The following is a 19631-nucleotide window of genomic DNA, read 5'->3' on the forward strand; positions in this document are numbered from 1 at the left end:
ATATGACTCTCAAACCTAGAAATGATCTGGGTGATTTATTTAAAGTTAAATACTCCTCGTCTTGGGAACCCAGCACAATTCTTATTTAAAGGAGGCTGTGTTTTCTCCTTCATAACATAAACAGTTGCTTCCAGAGATTAAAAACCCTGTTCCGGAGCGCGTTTCTTGCTGCCCTCTAAGCTACTGACGAAGATGGAGTGGAAAGCACTCACAACCTGTGAAAGTGCGAAAGCCTCGAAACCTGGGGGCCAATTCCCTACTGGCCAGAACTCTTCTCCGCCATCCCTCATCATTCGTGACTCCGCAAGACACAGGGACTCAGACATGTGTGTGGGAGTGCGTGCGAGGGAGGCAGGCGAGAGGACAGTGGCTCTCCACATGTGCAACCCTGCAGCTCCCTGCATTCATTCAGATGCATGCAGTGGTTGAATCTTTGATCAAAGCTGGACTAGTTACACTGATCAGTTGTTTTTTTAATGGACACACCTTAAAATAGTGTTCATGAATTGAAAGTGTGATTCTGAGTGGAGTCCCTAGGTCTCTAACCCTTTCTACCCTTTCCTCCCCCCATTCCTACTCCCCCACAAAAAAAAAAAGAAAAAAAAAAAAAAGAAAGCAAGCTTGCAGCAGATTGTTGAAGGATTTGAGTCTGCAGCCAGAGAGAAGGGGATTAGGGCCAGAGCGGTGCAAGTTAAATTGTGCTGCATATAAAAAATGGGCGGATTGGTCTCCAGATCCAGAGGCTGGTACCACCTTCCTTTCTAAAATAAAATCTCTCTGGCATGAAGTCACCGCCTATTTCACATCCGGTTTGCCCTGGGACGTATTACTACTGTCTTGGTAAAGAGAAATCTTTTGTTGTATAGCTGCAGATCGGATACTGGGAAGCAAATTTGGGTGTGAAATCTTCAGCAAAGGAGCACGCAGAGTCCATGATGGCTCAGACCGAGTGAGTGAGAGGCAGAGCGAGGACGCCCCTCCGCTCCCTGCGCGCCCGGACTCGCGGACTCGCGCTGGCTCCAGGCTCTCCGCGATTTTCTCTCGCACACTTTTCCCGGGTCTTGAGCGATCCTGTGCCCAGAGGGGGCCCGAGGTAAGTGCGGCTTCGGACCTCTACACACTGAGCTTTGAACGTGGCTTTTCCTAGCTGGAGAGACAGGAATGCTAGAGAAAAAAAGAGAAAGAGGGAACAGGACAAGAGCCTGATCCCATAGCAGGTAGAAACAACGAATGTTTTTCTTTCAGGGTGAAAACCGCAGCGATGTAGAAGCATTATTTTCCCCCCTCTGTATCTCTTCTTTTCTTTCCCCCTTTCTTAGGCAGATATGAATTTATTCCGCGGGGTGGGTGGTGACATGTTGTTTTGATTCCTTTTTTTTTTTTTTTTTTTTCCGAGAGGTAGCTGAGATGAGCTGGGGAGGGGCTTTGGGGGGCATCATCTAAAGTTAAGATGCTGGGACAGAAAGCCTGTCTTAAGGTTCCAACCTAGGGAAGGCACTCTCACATTCTGGCTGCAAAAATGCCTCTTTTCTCCTTTCCAGTGGACGCTGCTAAAATGCCCTCTGGTGTAGGGGTCTTTCTGGTTCTGAACATGAAAAACTCAACTTATCATTTGATATGGGTGGCATGGGATATGGGTGTTTGGAGGGTGTGTGTCTGGTGGGGGAAGGTGGAAGGTGGAAAAGGGTAAGGAGGCAGTTTAGCATTTCTTTTAAACTATTATGCTTGTATTTGCAAGAAACTTTCTTACTCAACAACTCAAGTGCCATGATAGGTTTGTTTTTCTCTTTAAAATGCCAGAGGAGGACAAAAAGCTATGGTACCTTATCTTGGGATTTTGTTTTGTTTCATTTACCCCTTCGGAAATCACCCTTTTTTTATAAAGACCAATAATTATTAAGAGGGTAAGAGAAGTTGCTTTTCCTTCATAACAGATGTTGAAGATTAATGCAAGGATGAATTATAACTGTGCAATTTAGATGCAATATTTTAACATAATGATATTTATCTAATATTTCTTGTCATCCATGCCAAAACCAGTGACTAAATGAAGTAAAAACTGTGAAGCTCACAGCTCTTATATGTAGATCTAGACCATTTCACTCTAAACACATTAATTATGTTTCATTGCTTACATGCCTGTTTGTAATGGTTTTTACTGATATAAATGATCCCCAAGAGTGTGGAAAGCATTTGTGTAGATGTACTTAAAGGCATACCACATTAAACCATAGAGTGGTCAATGAAAAACATACTTTAAAAGACATGCAATCCATTAATCACTGATTGTACTAAGGAGTATAGATTCAGGGAAGTGCTAATAAATACCTTTAACATTTCTCATGTTATAACTGCCATTAATTGTAGCACATTAAATAAAGTGTTACCATATCTGCTCCTTAACGAGGTAGTGCACCGATTTTTAAAAATTGACTCCACAAATAGATCATAATTTTTTGAAATTCTCTAAGCTTTCCATACTCCTCCTTTCCTCCAACATCCCACTATCAAGTCTAAAATTCAACAATCAGATGGTGATTGATTGCACTTTACCTAAGAGGGAAAAAAGATTCCCGTATTCATGCAAAGCAAAGCACTCCAGCTTCCATCTGTTTGAGATGAAACATTTTCTAGCAGCAACCTGGCAGAATATAAGAGGGCTTAAAAGATATGTGTGGGCATGTTTGTATGCATTTACGTGAGGGTGGTTTGTGTGTATGAGAGAGATCAGCACATGGCTTGACTGTAAAGTGTGTCCTTTAGCCTCACAGAAGCATTAGTGAGCATATTTAACAAGGCAATCACAGGCAGAGAATATAAGCACGACTTCAGCATTCAACAGTGTGTTTCCTATTTTTTTTTTTTTTTAAGATAAATACAGTTGCTTCTGAAATCAAGGTACATCCAGAATTCAAAGATGAATTCGGTCATCGAAGCATATTAACCTACCCCATCTCAGCTCCAAAACATGCTTTCCCCGTTATAGACACCAGCTTAAAAATTTCAATGCACAATTCAGGCAGGGAAACTCCAATCAGAAAGGTCAAAATTTTCAAATGATAAACAAGAAGAGAGCAATTCACACTATATTGGAAATATAAAACCTAGAGGAAAAAAAAAACTCACAGTTTTTATGTTGAGCAATATTGTCACCTGAAAGCATTTCAACTTGTATTCTTTTACAGGAGAAATTAAGACACTGATATATTTCTGAATGGAGAAATGGAAGGGAAAGTGGAGAATGGATGGTCCAGGTTTCCATTGCTTCCAATGAGGTGTCATATCCCAGTGAGGTCATTTCCTGACTTCAAAGCATTCATCTGAACTGCCTCAGTCAGCCCTAGTGGTTATAAACCTGATGTTTCTTGCAAGAGACATTGATCTCTACTTGTTCTACTTTTCAGCTCCACAAGCCCGCGATGAAGAAAAGTCCGGGTCTCTCTGACTATCTTTGGGCCTGGACCCTCCTTCTGAGCACATTGACTGGAAGAAGGTGGGGGCACTTTATTTTAAATCTGCATGAGAATTTCTGTAACTTTTCATTTATTCTTTCAGGGGGAAGAAAATTGTCCTTGGATGAATTCATGACTAAGGGAATTCAAAAAACTTAATGGCAATAAAATCCCAACTAAGAATAAAGAAGAGCAGTATGAAAAAATAGCCATCTTATTTGCGTGATGGTTAGAATACACTTAACACGTTTTTGTTTAAGGAATGTATTAATTCAACATTTAAGTCTTAAATTGAACTTTTCACTGTTCAGTTGTAACTGAATGAAATATGTGGTTTCCTAATTCATAGAGAAAGTTACCCCCATTAATGTCTGCATACTCTATGAGTTGATTTTCCACCAAGAAAATTTCTAGTCACATGTAAAGATCATAGAGTAACTTGTGACTCTATCAAAGTGGAAAGTTTAAAATAATATTTGTAGTTCTAAAGTCCTAAGTCTCTGTAATGTGTGTGCATATTATGTTTTGAAACCATTCTTTGTATAATCAATAGAGGTAGAATACACCGAACAAATACTTAAGAACATTACATAAAATCGAACTTCTCTATTTAAGCGTAACTACTGTGGGGACAAGTTGTGAGAAAAATGTAATAATATGCTTAACCATACTCAAAAATCTGCTAATGATCAAATCAAGCATATAAACATATTATAGTAACAGTGATATAAGTGACCAAATATTTCAGATTCTTCTTTATCTGCTTTAATACTTCTTGCACGGTCTACTCCTATGGCCCTTAAGAAAGTCTTAGACATATTAAAAAAACCTAAGGTTCTTCAAGATGTAATGGAAAGTGAACTCTTAACAAGTTAAGGCGGAGAGAAAGAATAATCTGGAAAGATACGAATTTAGGAGGATTTTTTTTTAATTGAGAAGTTGTCTGTTTTTATTTTTTGCTGTTGTGTGTGGTAAATAATGACTCCCAGATGAAGAGGAGATTCACTATTGCCAGATACTCTTAATCTGAGGAGTTAAATGTTCTCCATTGCTTTTGAAAAATTATATGAAGTGTTACTATTGTAATGACCTGTAGATGGAGTTAGTGCACAGTGTTTTATTATATAGTGGTTCATATGGAATCAAAATCAGGTACTGTAACTGACATTTCTCTTCAAATTATATATTCAGTTTAGGAAACCTTACATTGGCATAAGTGTTTAAGAGCAATAAACAATCTTGATCTTTATCCTGGGGTTGTTCTCTGACAGTTATAACTGGACATAGTAAATTAGAAGAGGAGATGAAGAATAACCTGATTAGAAAATCACAGGAAATAAAGATTACTATTCCAGTTGGGATAGCAGAACTAGTTTTCTGGGAGGGACGGAAAAGTCTCTTTTGGCATTTGCATTCTGATGCATACAATTGGTGGAAATGACATTTAGAAGATAAAACCGGGGATGAAAGCTTTTCCTGAATTTAGTATAAGCTTCAACACAGAGAAAATGCAGGAAAAGGTAATAGACAACTGCATATTCTAGGAATTGTATCCAGAATCGAATTGTGCTCTGTCACTCACCCCATCTCATCTTTACCCCTTATTTTGCTGCTTTCTTCCTTAGACTACTTGATCAGGCCCTCCTCACAACTTAAAGTGTACTGGCATTTCTTTTCCACCTTTATCAAGATGACCTTCCTATATCCTTGAAAGATGCATGCATGGCAGTTTGTTTTGTGACGAGTTTTTATAAATAATTGCATTTAGACAACTATTTTTGCTTTACTGGTATTATCTGCTAATGAGACATCCTAGAAGACACAGAGCTCAGTGAAAATTTGATTTCAAAAACTAGTAAGATGTTTAATTTTGCCAAAGGAGAGTAAACCGTCAATCTGTGTGGTATTAATGTTGAATTTAGGAGAATGGAAAATTATTCCATAGAGTTGCATTTCATATATTTAACATCCTGAATAGCTTTTAGTTATAATAGCTTTAATTATTAAATTAAAATTTTATCAGAAAAATGGCCATTGAACTTTGCCAATATAAAAGTAATTACCTTTTTAAAAATAGTGTTTGTTTTTGAAATGATACTTTCATTATATTTCTTGTTCCTGTCAAATAAGTGAATCCTGGTTTCAGATGTTACTATTTTTTTACATTGATCAGTAATATAAACACACAAGAGTGAAGCCAAAAGCATATTAAACAGAGAGTATGAAAGTGATATTTTTGTGGCATTTCTTAGTTTACACTCTGTATTCATTTTTTTTTTTTTTACTCAAGGTCAGAGCTATCATTGAAATATATCAGTGAGTGTGATCCACTGAGATAAAAAATAAACTTTTCTCTCAGAGGATTTTGGAGGTGTCTTCCTAATCATTACATAAAATATGATTCAACGACCATAAATGATAATGTGATTGATAATAAGAAATATACAGTATTTGAACTGTGGTCACTATGTGGTTGAAACTCAAAGACTCGTAATGATAAGGGGTAAAAACTATACCTGCAACTAGAAAGAAGAATTATAGAAGAATTATAGAAGAATAGGATTAAAGTTTTAGACAAAGTTGAAGAAAACAGGGTTCTAGTTCAAGCTCTGCTTACAGATTGCTGTGTTTTCTTAAACAAAACACTAATCCCACACTACAGTTCAGTAAACCATAAATTAAGAATATTGGACGATATCTTTTTCAAGGTATCTTTTACTTCTAATACAGAAATGACAAGAACTCAATTAATTAGAGGTTGAATAGACACATTGTAAAAATTGGTTCATAAAACTTAAGGGGAATGGAAATTACACACTGATTTGAAACTATAATTATCCTAAGAAACAAGTTTTAACTATTTTTCTCATCTAAATATCCTGAAAGAACATCAAAAAAACAAATATATATATATAAAGTGGATGAAGGAAGTGTATGTTGGTAGGTGAAATCTTAGGCTAATGCTACACGTTAAATTAAATGAAAGCAAAACTACTAATTTGATAACTCATAAATACATATTTTTTTTATTTGGGAAGAAGTTTGCCAGATTTTTTTTCTCCCTAGCATGCATTAACATTCTTGCCCAGAGAAAACATGCATTATAGCATTGTATACATACTGAGATTTATACATGCAGAGACAGAACTCATTTCCTGTAATTTTCCTTCCATAGTTAGAAATACTAGAATAAAGAGCTTATCATGCCTGATAACAAATATGAGAAAATGGTAAAAATTAAAATATGACTTTTTTTTTTTTTTGCCAGAAGGAATTTTCAAATTAAAATTCAATAGAAAAGGAGACAGGAAAATCTAGGGAAGGCTTTATTTGGGGAAGGGTTTTAATAAAAAAAAAAAATTGTATAATTTATATTGTTACCTGCCTTTATGTTTTTTTCAGCTGTGGACAACCCTCATTACAAGATGAACTTAAAGACAACACCACTGTCTTCACCAGGATTTTGGACCGACTCCTAGATGGTTATGACAATCGTCTGAGACCAGGATTGGGAGGTGGGTTGCATTATTGTGTTATTATTATTCTTATAGAGAACAGTATCAAATCTTTACTAATGAAGCCTTGCTTTCCTTCTAAATGGTAAAGTAATAAGAATGGCAGCATGTAGTTTAAGGACTAATCCTATTTTTAATAGATTGATCAATGTGAATTCAATTTACTATGGTAATTTTGTGCACATACCTATATGTAGTAAAAGGCAGATACAAACATCTCATAATTACATAAAAAATGTTATTTACTTAGCAATCATAATGTTTTCTGTGCAATGATTTGATTATCCAGGGAAAAAATGAAGATAATATTCTCCCTTCCAGCCCAAAGATTGCATCTACTTCATTTGGCATTGCTATGTTTACATTGAATTCAAGTAGATTATCTCTGAGCCTAATGCTCTAAACATTTATTTTGGAATATTACATATTGATCCACTGTTTTGCATTAGATTAGCACCAACTCTGGGATAAAAGGTGAATGAGGTAGATGGTAATTTTTTTTAACCATGCATTTGAACTTAAACCCTAATTTTCTATAGTAAAAATATGTTTTTCTTTGTATACCAATTAATTAGTTACACTAATGGGTTTCTACTTAGGAAGAAAAAAGCACTTACTAATACAGTATTTATAACAATAAGAGTAAATAGTGCTAAACATTACTCACTTATTTGAATAACATTTGAATAAGATAATCAACCAATTTTATTTAGTTAAACAGAGACTAATGAAGCCAAAACAAAATACTGATCTCAGACTAAAACAAGGGAAGCAAGGAAATAAATTATTGTTTAAAGTCACACAGGACACCAAGGTGAGAATCTGTGATTCCCAACTATAGCTAATGCTACACCTTCTCTGAAGCCTTTGTTGAAAACTACTTAATAGCAATATTTAAATTGCAATTAAATGATGATATTAAGAAAATCATCTCTTCTTCACTTAGATAGCAAATATATACAAAAAATAAGCTTAAGAATCCAAATTTTGATTTTAGAACTGAATGATAGCATGGATTTAAAATTGTTTTTTTTTTCAATATTTTGGGTAGTGTAATCACATGGATGTGGATCATAGGTCCGTTTTGAGGCTGCCAAACACCATTAGTGTCTCAGAGGCTTAAGGGGAACTGCTTTGTCAAAGACACAACTCAAATATGCGTCAGAGGCCTGACCAGGTGTCCTTTCTTGTCAATTTCAAACATCCATTCTTGGACATGCTCTACAAATTCCTTCAGGTTTGAATTCCACCTAGTGTTCCTTTAGTACATTATGAGAAAAAAAATCTTAAGGAACAAAATGTATCGGTCATAAAATGGAATGCATAATTGGGTATGTGATGTATTACAATAATATTTGTGCATATCTAAACTTCTAAATTGGCTTCAAGAAAATTGTTCTTAAGTCATAAAATTTGAAATAAATTACAAAGACTGTAGGTAGGGAAGGAATGCACAAAAAGAAGAAACAAAATAGCAATATAACTTTTAAAAAGTAAGGCTTTCTAGAGTACTAATGGGCATGCATCTGATTCCTGTACTTCCCACTCCATGATATCAATCCTTACTAAATCAACAGAATTGTATAATGCATCTAGGAAACATTGTTTTCATTCTAGTTTAGGAAATGCCTTTTAATACTTTAACATGTAAATATGAGTATCCTCTATAAGCTCTATGCATAATTTTCAGTTTGTTAAAAATTTTAAACACACACACACACACACACACACAGGCACACACTTTTATGATCAGTTGTATTGTTGTTTGGAGTATAAGTAACAAACCCAGGACTGCTCCTTTACATTTAATTATATATAATAATTCTTAAATAAATGGGTATGTTAACTCTTTAATCAAATATAGTGTAAGCAGGAAGCATTTTACCTACTTCTCATCTGCACACCCAGACTTTGGAGAGCCACAAAACTTGAGGATGTATAATATAGACTAAGAATGAGTTGAAAAGCTAATTTTCAAGAACTGAGATAATGCTAGATCTGTTAACAGAAACAACTGCATTGATTCAACCTGCAACATTACTATTTTGGTAGAATCTACTTTTAATATCTATTTACTCCCCCAAAATAAGAAAAATAGACATGTATTTAAAGAACAGAAATAGTAGTTGGCCAAAGGTAGTCTAAGTATATTCTTTTTAATTGAAATGGATATAATGTGCCATGAGAATAGAGAATTTGACTCAAGAAAATTTAAGAGAATAGATATACTTTAATTTTTGCTAAAGATGACTTTTCTGATATCTATGATTCCTGGAAACAGTGATTTTGAGGATATGGTAGACAAAACAAATTAAAAAGTAGCTCAAATATTTACCTCTGTTTCTATTTTATGTATCATCCTGGAATGTACTACATACAATTAAATCTGATAAATTTGACTGTTCTGAAGAAGCTTTAATACTAACTTAATTTTTGTTAAATATTTTGGAGTGCATCTTTAAACCTTAAGGGGTATACTAACATGTGTTTATTACATGTATCTCCAGATACATCAATATTTTTGACTACATCATTAGAATTCCACACACTGTATTTCTTTTCATGTCTTCTATCTAAAAAAAAAGAAAAAAGAAAGAAAAAAGAAAGAAAAGAAAAAGATGACTCTCCAGAGTCATCAATATTTTTATGTACATTTTGAGAATGTCTCTCCGTCTTTAGAAAACTACACCTTAAAATATTAAATACAGTTTTTAGGTATTTTCAAAAGCATAATCAGCTACAGAATTAAAAAAATATTACCACCATGCTTTCTGGATACTATAAACTGAAATTATTGAATAAATATTTCTCTATAGTTATTTAATTTCGTTTCTTTCCATAGATTTCTGCTAAGTATGACATACATTCCAGTAGATCTCCATTGCAGAAATAGACCTTTCTTGTTGTTGTTGTTGTTGTTGTTGTTACATGATCCATTTACTTTTTTATCTACCCATTTTCATAGATGAAAAGCCCATGTAAAGCAAATACTTGAAAGATTATCAGTTTATAAGAGGGTAAAAGTTTCCTCTTAACAGCTTCATGATCACCACTGAGATAATCTCTTGGGAGAGAAATGGGCCCACTCTCTTCTCTATTATGACAAAAGTCTGATTTTATAAAAAGAATAACGTTATGCAGAAGGCAGGGATATTTTATCCTGAATGTCCTCAGAAGGTATAGAAATGTGATAAGCTGAGACTAATGGAAGAAACTCTTTATGTGCAAATTCATCATGACCTGTTTTTCAGAAAAACACACTGCCACCCAAAGGCATAGCAATACTCTTTGGAGATACACACCCTGGGTCCAATAACTAAGAAACAAAATATGTACAAAATATGTAACTTGGTTCACCTAGATGATAGAAATCAATTTGCAGATATTGTTACACTATTTAAAAACTCTACCTTTTCAGAGCCCAGAGAGCAATCCTGAGAAGACGAAAATGAAAGGATAACATAGAGATATCTGGGAAGGGATTTTTTTCTTTTTCTTTTCTTTCTTTTTTCTTTCTTTTTTCTTTTTTTTTTAGATAGAAGACATGAAAAGAAATACAGTGTGTGGAATTCTAATGATGTACTCTATTCAGGAATGAGAGAGAACAATAATTTGGCCATGTTCATATTTTAAATACAAAGTTAATGAAGGAAACTTTAAATAGACTTGAATTGAAATAATCAGTAGCCAGAAAATACAAATCAAAATTGTCAGAAATTGTGGAATTCATTCTCATTTAAAAATCTCTTTTTTTGAGGGCAAGGTGTAGAGGGCCACTTCTTCCGTGCAACCAGGGACTAAAGAATGTTTTTGAAAGGCTTTTGCCTAAAGCCTGGTCAGTACAGAAGAATAAAATGGTTGGGGGAGGGGAAAAGGTAGAAGCCAGAAAGAATGGCAAGATAGAAAAGAGAAGGTTAGAGAAGAAAAGTGAGCAAAAGGGGGCATTGAAAATAAGGAGAGGGAAGTGAGAGGGATAGAGAAGGTGAAGGAGAGCAATACAAAAAATGGTAAAAGAGAGGGATCTGTGTTCTAAGGATGGGTAGCTTCAGATGTTCCTTGAATCAAGATTCCTGTTCTCATTTTAAATCAGAACCAAACCAAGCACGTTCTGAGACAATTCATTTTCCGAAGGTTTCTCCTTATTGACTGTGATTAAAATATACTAAAGAAGCCTGAATTTTCTCCAACTTCCTAAACAGCTAAATGATACAGCCCCTGAACTGCAACCATCTAAGTTAAATGTCGGCCACCATCACATTGGTTCCCCCTGCACTCTAGGTGGGGTAAAAACAACCTAGAAACGCAGATCCCAAACTTAACTCTGAAGGGAGGTTTCAGGTTTTTAAGGATAAGTAATGCCCTTCCAGTGATATCTTACCCTTCCCTTTGGCCCAGCCTTATGTACGGGCTACACTTTATGGATGATATGACAAAATGCCAGGGTGAGCTGGGTTGATGTGTACAGTTTATTGTCTGGAACATACCACCAGGCTGAGGGGTTACCCTTCCTCCTGTTCACAGGCTTCTTCTTAAGCGTCTTGCTCACAAAAGACCTTTTCTTCTATAAACAATTTTATTTCATTACTTGGAAAACTGATTAGGGTAAAACCATTTTTAAATAGAACTCAAACAGGATAGTGCCAAAGGAATGAGATCTTGGTTGAGCCACATTTTCAAGGGACTACAGAACTTTTCACTCTCTCCCTCCCTGCTTTCTGGAAATATTATTCTAAATTTCTAAATATTGCCTTTGGTTTAATCTCAATAAATAATATATAGGATGATGGATGCCTCTCAAAGATTTTATCATCAAACCATAAAGATGAAGATGGTAAAGGAAAGAGAGTGAATGTATACTCACCATGCAACAAACCCAAGTGGATGGAAGTAAATAAGTAAATGAGTACATAGGAATGTAGGTAGATAATGGACTTTATTTATCCCTACCACACCCTTAACAGATATTTAGTTAAGATTTTCTTCTTTTTCCTGTAAGTCTATAGAGTTAGGGTTTTTATTTATTTGTGTCATATTTTACTTGAATGTATTAGTCAGATGAATATTTATAAGTGGAGTATAATTGGGGTTTTCTCGTTATTTTAGCACTAACATAATGTTTAACAGACAATCATACTGCAAAGCAGACTTTCTGCTTATCTTCCTAATTTTCCCAGCTTTGGATTTGTAATGCTATATAAGACCTTTTAGACTTCCTTTAGCCCAATCATTGCACGAGATCTCAGCTTCAAGATGTAAACGTCTCCAGCTAAGCACAGTGACCCGGTTGGACATGCATGTAACTGGCAAAGTGGTGTTGACTCCCTGGGGACTTAGCTTCGGATCTTCCGTTATGGGGTTTTGTTTTTTTACATCAAAATAAGTAAAGGTGGAAAACTAAGTGCTCTGGAAAAAAAGCAGATTAACTTTTTGGAAATTTTGTGTAACTTTGTAAAGTTTAGGTGACTAGGGGATAGAGAAAGCATCATTTAATTCTTTTTCAAAATTCAGCTTTGTTCTATCTCAGGATTATAAGGCATTAATATTCATGTAATTTTAAAATTATTATTAATTTATAATTTATTTATATATTTATTATTTTATTATAATTATTATTTTTATTTGTATCCTGTGTGATGCTGAGATCAGAGGTAACCATTTTATTCATGTTCAACTGAAGTTAACACACACATTTTATATTTCTATTAAACGGCCAGAATTTCAAAAATTAAGAGGATGAGATATTAAGAGGACAATGTGATGGCTTTTGGCAGAATAAAAAGATTCTAAATTACTAACAATATCCAAAAAAATTTAAAAGGTTAGATCCGTCTAATATTTTTTGTTGGTGGAAATGGTGTTATATTTACTTTACCAGATCATGGCTTTAATATTATCTTTTGAAATTTGACTCTGGAATCCTTCATTCTGAATTTGCTGGAGCCTTATCTGGCTCTTTTAATGCAAGGTGTGGAGCAGATACTCAGACTCTGGCATAATGTAATCCATTTCCACAGAAATACTATATCTAGACATTCCATAATTCAGTTGAAGTTTTGAGAAAAAGCAGTTACCAAAAACCCAAGAGGAATTGTTAAAATGAACAGAGAGCACCTTTCAACCTTCACTGGCTGAGATCTCCAGTCAGCTCCTGAAGCCAGCTTGTCTAATGAATCCAAGCTGGATACCCAAAGGAATGTTGTAGCATGTTTAGAAACTTTCTACTCTCATCTTTTCCTGTTGTATATAAATCATCGACTGATCAGTGCCAAGAATTTCCTGGGGTAAAATGTAGCCACACAGACTATGCTCAAGTAATAAAGACCAAATTATTAGTAAACAGCTGCAGCTTATTTTCTGTGCAGTTACTTTTGAACTTTTTATAGTTTTCATTTCCTGTCTTGATTCTAGAACAAATGTAGGATATTTTTTTAAATGTTTTCTGTAGATGATTGTTTTGTTTTGTTTTCAGGTAGAATCTGAATTCCTTACTTGAAAAATAATGTTGTAGTGTTTCTGAGATGAGAAACTGCCATTTTGAAAAACTTAAGAGAAAACAAAGTCCTAAGTGGTTGCCATATTCCTCCAAAGATTGCTATAGTGTTAGTCTTAAGTAACTAAAATGCTGTGATGGGAACAGGAAGTATGATGCCTCAAAGCTATTACAGGTTATACAATTTTGATCAAGATTTACATAGACCAAAAGAAACCCATTCCTCCAACACAGACATCATATTCTTCTCTATAGATTACCCCCTCCCAATAGAAATTGCTTATAACCTAAGGAGGGAGGGAGGGAAATTCCAAATGGAAATGAGATTAATCTCTGCCACAGTAAAATTTACCTTTTTTTTTTTTTATTCCCCTAGAAGATGCTTGTATCATTTGAGTATTTGGAATGTGAAGACACAAAAGGATCAGGGATTAGTTAGACACCTCGAAATGTGGGTTTCTACCCCATATCCAGATTTGGTAGCTGAACATAGCCATAATTAAGTAGCTCTACATATCAGCTAGGGAAAGTTGCCAATTATTTTAAAGAATTTAGGGAATGGAAATGAAGGACAGGGAGCAAAAATGTTGCCCCAGGCAGACTGGCAAGGAGTTGAAACATTGTCCAATCCAGGAGTACACACTGATGGTTATGTAGGGAGCCCAGAATATTTTCAATTTCCAAACAGGACCATTTCCAAGTGGGGTTTTAAGATATACTTTATTATGATAACTAATGTTAGTCCATTTAGTCTCCATACAGAGACTGCCTCTGTAAATTAATAGATACAAAGTAACTTAAAGGAGGCAATAAACCTCCTTCATAAGTTATAAGTCCACACAACAGGGCCTAGTGAATGTTACTCCGAGTTCCTCAGTAGACAGCATTTCCAGTGAAAATATGGCCAATACCATATTAAATAAATTGTTGTGATAGACATTCCTAATAAAATAACACCTATAATTCTTCATTGTTGATTCCCTATTCCATTTTTTAATTACACTCTTACAATGCATTATTCACACAGCATCAGTTATCTTCTTAAACTGCAAGTAACATCATTTCACTTCATTACCCAAAGGCTTCTTACTGCATTAGAATAAAGGTCAACTGCTTAGTGAAATGCACAAAGCTCTTTAGGTGTTGCCCCACTTGCATCCGGATTGTCACCTTGTACCATGATCATCGGCATCACCAGGTTCCAGATATATTATTGGACTTTCTGTTTCTTTTTTTTAAGATTTTATTTATTTGAGAGAGAGAGAGAGAGAGAGAGAGCACAAGTGAGCAAAGGGGCAGAGAGAGAGGAAGAAACAGACTCTCCGCTGAGCAGGGAGCCCGATGCGGAGCTCAATCCCAGGACCCTGGGATCATGACCTGAGCCAAAGGCAGATGCTTAACCAACTGAGCCACCCCTGGACTTTCTGTTTCTTAAACATCACACATTTACTCTCACCTCAGATCTTGTTCTTCCCTCTCATCCTTTAATTGTCTTTCCCTTTCTGCTCATCCCTGAATTTTTCTCATCATTGAGGTCTCCGTTCAGAAGACATTCTTTCAGAGCATTTATAGTGATCTGAAATGAATTAGTATAATTTGTGTATGTTTGTATATAACTATATGAAATTATATCTGTCACCTTCCTATCATATACCAATCCATGTGTCTAATCTATCATCTATTTATCTATCTTAATGTTTCTAATCTATCTAAAATAAGTTTTCCCCAAGACTGTAAGATGTGTTAAAGAATAGGAACATTTGCATTTTTGTTCACCAATGCATTACTATTACTTAGAACAGTGCCTATCTATCAGGTAGAAAATGCTCAATAAACATTTGTTCGTTAAATTAATTTACCCAACAAATACATCTCAAAGTGTTTTTGGCATCAAATCTTATTCCACCCTTACTCTAGTGTGATGTAGTCAACTGTGCAGGTGTTATTTCTTCACTGAAAAGGCGAAAAAACAGGCTCAGAGAGATTAAAGGATTGTACCTAAAATCACACAGCTTGTTCTCCAGGAGAATCAAGTTAAAATCTGAGTGTTTTGACTTTTAATCCAATGTGCTTATTACTTACTACACTATACTGCTTTTCTCATTTCTGCCTCAAGCACTAATCATCTTTTTGAATTATCACTTCAAAACATCTGTTATTTCAATACTTATCAGCAGGATATCAACATTGGAAGAAATCTCTGGTAAAAACAGATTTACTACTGTCTAACAGCTATAGAGTACATAATACAGTATGTGTATATAAATGTGTGTGTATATATATAGTGTGTATATATATAGATATATGTGTATATATAAAACATAAATATATATAAATCATATATATAAAGTACATAAAGCATTTATATATGTATATAAAGTATATCTTTGAAGGACATGTTTCTTTAAAGACTGATTTTAATTAGTTTATTTATCATCAAAAATTTTATTTACATTGATGTACTATTTTAAGATGTCCAAAATCACTATAATAATCATCATCACCATCATTATAATCTCAATTTACACAACTATTCCATGATTATCCCTGTGACACTTGAACACATATATAAATTTATACAAGTTATAAAGACAGTTGATTTTTTTTTTATAATGGACAGGGAAGGATTATTGTGAAGAAAATACTTTAAAAATTATTTGCTAATTAATCTGCTCTTTGAATATTTCCTCCAACTGAGTTATTTTAATTGATTTCCATTTTCAGAAAATTTCCTAGTTACATAAGGGGTTCATTCATGTTTAACTTTGGCTAACTGTAAAATCACTCTAGCTGAACTTCATTAGAAGTTCCTGACTCATGTTGTGTGGTCTTAAATAGAATATTTTGAAATATAAAGTATCTTCACTTTTCCTCATGTGATCCCTAGAAAGGCCTTGAGTACTTTCTAGATATTTCTGATAACACTTTAGAGTCCAGTGCTGAGTCAGTGAAGTCTGGTATTAGAGCATGCAATTTGGATTTTAATGATTTAATGTTCCTTAAATAATAGATAATTCCTTAAGTAATAAATAACTTCCTAAATTTCTTTCTTTCTTTCTTTTTCTTTCTTTCTTTCTTTCTTTCTTTCTTTCTTTCTTTCTTTCTTTCTTTCTTTCTTTCTTTCTTTCTTTCTTTCTTTTTCTTTCTTTCTTTTCTTTCTTTTCTTTCTTTTCTTTCTTTCTCCCCTTCATGGGGATTTCAAGTTGGAAAGGAGGGGAAAAGATGACTAAATTTTCCTAGAACTGGGAAAAAGAAGGTTCCTCAACAATTCTCTTAGATATCAGCCAAAGCACAACTGTATGAGCATATCTTTCATTTAAGCCTGGTCCTAGACCTAAAGAGGTCTTGATTTCAGATCATCATTTCTTTGCTGAAAAGGCAAGTTAACCATGTCACTTTTTACAATTTGACTAAAGTACATTCATAACAGTCCACTATCTTGAGCCTTTGCACTCTGAATTATAAATCTTCTGTCTAAAGAATGACATTGGGGAGGGTGTGTGCTATGGTGAACGCTATGAATTGTGTAAGACTGTTGAATCACAGACCTGTACCCCTGAAACAAATAGTACATTATATGTTAATAAAAATAAATTAATTAAAAAAGAAAGAAAGAAAGAAAGAAAGACTTCATGTATCACTAAATTGCTGGTGAGCTATAGTGAAAGACATACTTTTGGTCAAAAGAACCTATTTCTTGTCACTGAAATTGTATTCAACTGAATGAGAATGTGGTTTGAGAATAATCATTTGAATAAAAAAAAGGAATACATCAAGATATTAGCAGTAGATTTATGTGAATGAAGGTATTCTAGGGGGGTTAATTTTTTTCAATTTCTTTTTAAATTTCCAAACATACTATCAAGTTTAAAAAAAATTAAATAAACAACATGATAAATTACATTAGCCTTATGTTTACCATAAAGCTTTTGTAACATTTTATAATAGCATTCTCAGATAAGTTTGGGAAATACGGGGGTAAACAAGGTTGATCACATTTATTTAAAACATGATTTCTTAGAGACACTGGCATGCTAATTTTGGTGATGAATCTTCCAGAGACAGACATAATAAGCAGAGTTTTTCAGCAATGGAAACTGGCCACTCACAAACAGCTGATGACAAATCAAAGAAAACTGTTTGGGTATGTGGCAAGGAAAATATATTAGAGGGAAAAATACAGAAAGTGTTGTTCCCTTTCTCTAATTATCTTATCCCAAGTTCCAGATGGTTTCCTGGATCTCATTTCACCATCCTTCTTCCTCTTCTGGTGCCATGACCCACCTCTTCCATTTAGTAGCTGAGTGTCCCTGCACCCCTCCCCACCCCCACCAGGCAACCTTCAGTTTGGTGACTTGGACATTTTGCTACCTTAACCTTAGGGTTTGTGAATATGTTTGGAGGAGAAACAGGATGAACAGAGAGCAAAAATCAGAAACTCTTTAAGGATATCTGTATGATTAGAGTACATGGTGAGAAGGTCATCTGAAGGACTCAGGTGAGGGCTCTCAGTGAGGGTACATGCCTTGGAATATTAAAATGGTGACTTTTGGGAAATATCAGAGGGAGATAACTAGTAGAAAATAAGGTCAAGCACTTGAAGATGATGAACTGCTATGGTAAATATACTTAGGGGCAAGGATAAATAAAGGATTAAAGAAACAGACTTTTAAAATGTGATTATAGCCATTTGTGTGAACTGCTTTGCATTTATGCCTAATCTTTCTATATGGCACACTAACAATTATGTGTGGCAATAAATGTGTATAAACTTAACCATGTTATACATTCTATTTTGTTGGTACAGTAATCTTTATAAATAGGTTTTTTGGTCTTTATAGTTTGTTAGTTATATAGCATCATCATTTACTAACAATTTAAAAACGGCAGAGGGAAATAGCCCATATATTTGGCAAGTGGATATCTCACTTCTTTAGAGCACTTTATCGTGATAGATAAAACAGATTGGTTGCTCCTAAAACATCTGCTAAGCCAGTTTTTGTAAAGCTAGCTACCTCGGGGAGTTACCTTGAAGTGCAGAAATTATGCCCTCCCCACAATCAAGAAATAGATAATGGTGATAAAGGAGTTCAGGAAAGCTGCCCCACACTGCCAAGCACTTGCAAATATGCAGACAGGGATTCATACCTATTTCCCAAATGAACATGCATTTAAAGTAGATCCCTGCCACAAAAATAAAAATGAAAGAATGGACATAATTTTAATTCTGTAGATGTTACCCAGATCTATAAGATATTCACCATAAGTCCCACAGTTTATAATCTGCAGAGAATGAAAACTCAACCTTAGAAACAAAATTAGGTTGAGTCAACCACTTAGAAAAATAAATAAAATAACAGGAGGATCCAACTATTTCAAGATTTATGGAGAAAGAAAATATAGATAGTAATTTGATCACATAATATAGGTGCTTTTAATTGCAAGAAATTAATCTACATAAATAATAAGAAACAAAATTATTTCCAATAAGGAGCATACCTGGGACACTAGGAATTAGGATGAAAACATGCCCAATTCTGTATTATCTGCTCTTTTTGTACTTTTTTCATGGCAATAAGTGCATATTTTTTCTTATCAAAGGCTCCTTTGCTTGAACTAGAACGGAAAATGCTGAAAGAAAAAGGACAAAAATGAGCTCAATTAATAAAATAAATTCTAGCTTTTGGGAATAGATAGCATGCATTTTCTTTTTATTATTGTTTTAATTGAAAGTCAGTCCTGGCATTCTAATAAAGTGTGAGCTCTAGATGGAGTCTTAAGAAATAACAGATGTTTAAACTAAGAAAAAATGCTAGTCGAGTAAAGAATACATATGGAAATTGGGTGCAGGAGAGAAAGAGAGATGTAAGCACTAGGAAAATGACTGCAGAAGGGGAGAGAATGGAGACAGCCAGAAGAAACCAATGGTTACTCCAGCTAAGACATTGCTAATGGCTGTTCCTTTCAAGCTATGTAGTTGCTGTAGAATGTTAACGCTGACTTTGGAAGGAAGTGAGTTCTAAAAACACAGCTCTATTTTCTTTTCTTTTCTTTTTTTTTAAGATTTTTATTTATTTATTTGTCAGGGAGAGAGAGAGAGCACAAGCAGGGGGAGCAGCAGAGGGAGAGGGAGAAGCAGGCTCCTCACTGAGCAAGGAGCCCGATGTGGGACTC

General features: G+C 34.6%; 1 protein-coding gene across 1 annotated transcript in view; it reads left to right on the forward strand.

Annotated features, from left to right (window-relative positions):
- The first annotated feature begins 652 nt into the window (after positions 1-652).
- GABRA1 (gamma-aminobutyric acid type A receptor subunit alpha1) overlaps positions 653-19631 on the forward strand; it is a 58992-nt gene continuing 40013 nt past the window's right edge. The window contains exons 1-3 of the mRNA XM_036081034.2: positions 653-1093; positions 3405-3493; positions 6855-6967. Coding sequence (XP_035936927.2) covers positions 3420-3493; positions 6855-6967 — 187 coding nt within the window. The 5' untranslated portion in view covers positions 653-1093; positions 3405-3419. The remainder of the gene's footprint in view (positions 1094-3404; positions 3494-6854; positions 6968-19631) is intronic.

This window comes from Halichoerus grypus, chromosome 2 (genome assembly GCF_964656455.1).
Source record: "Halichoerus grypus chromosome 2, mHalGry1.hap1.1, whole genome shotgun sequence".
Lineage (NCBI taxonomy): Eukaryota > Metazoa > Chordata > Mammalia > Carnivora > Phocidae > Halichoerus > Halichoerus grypus.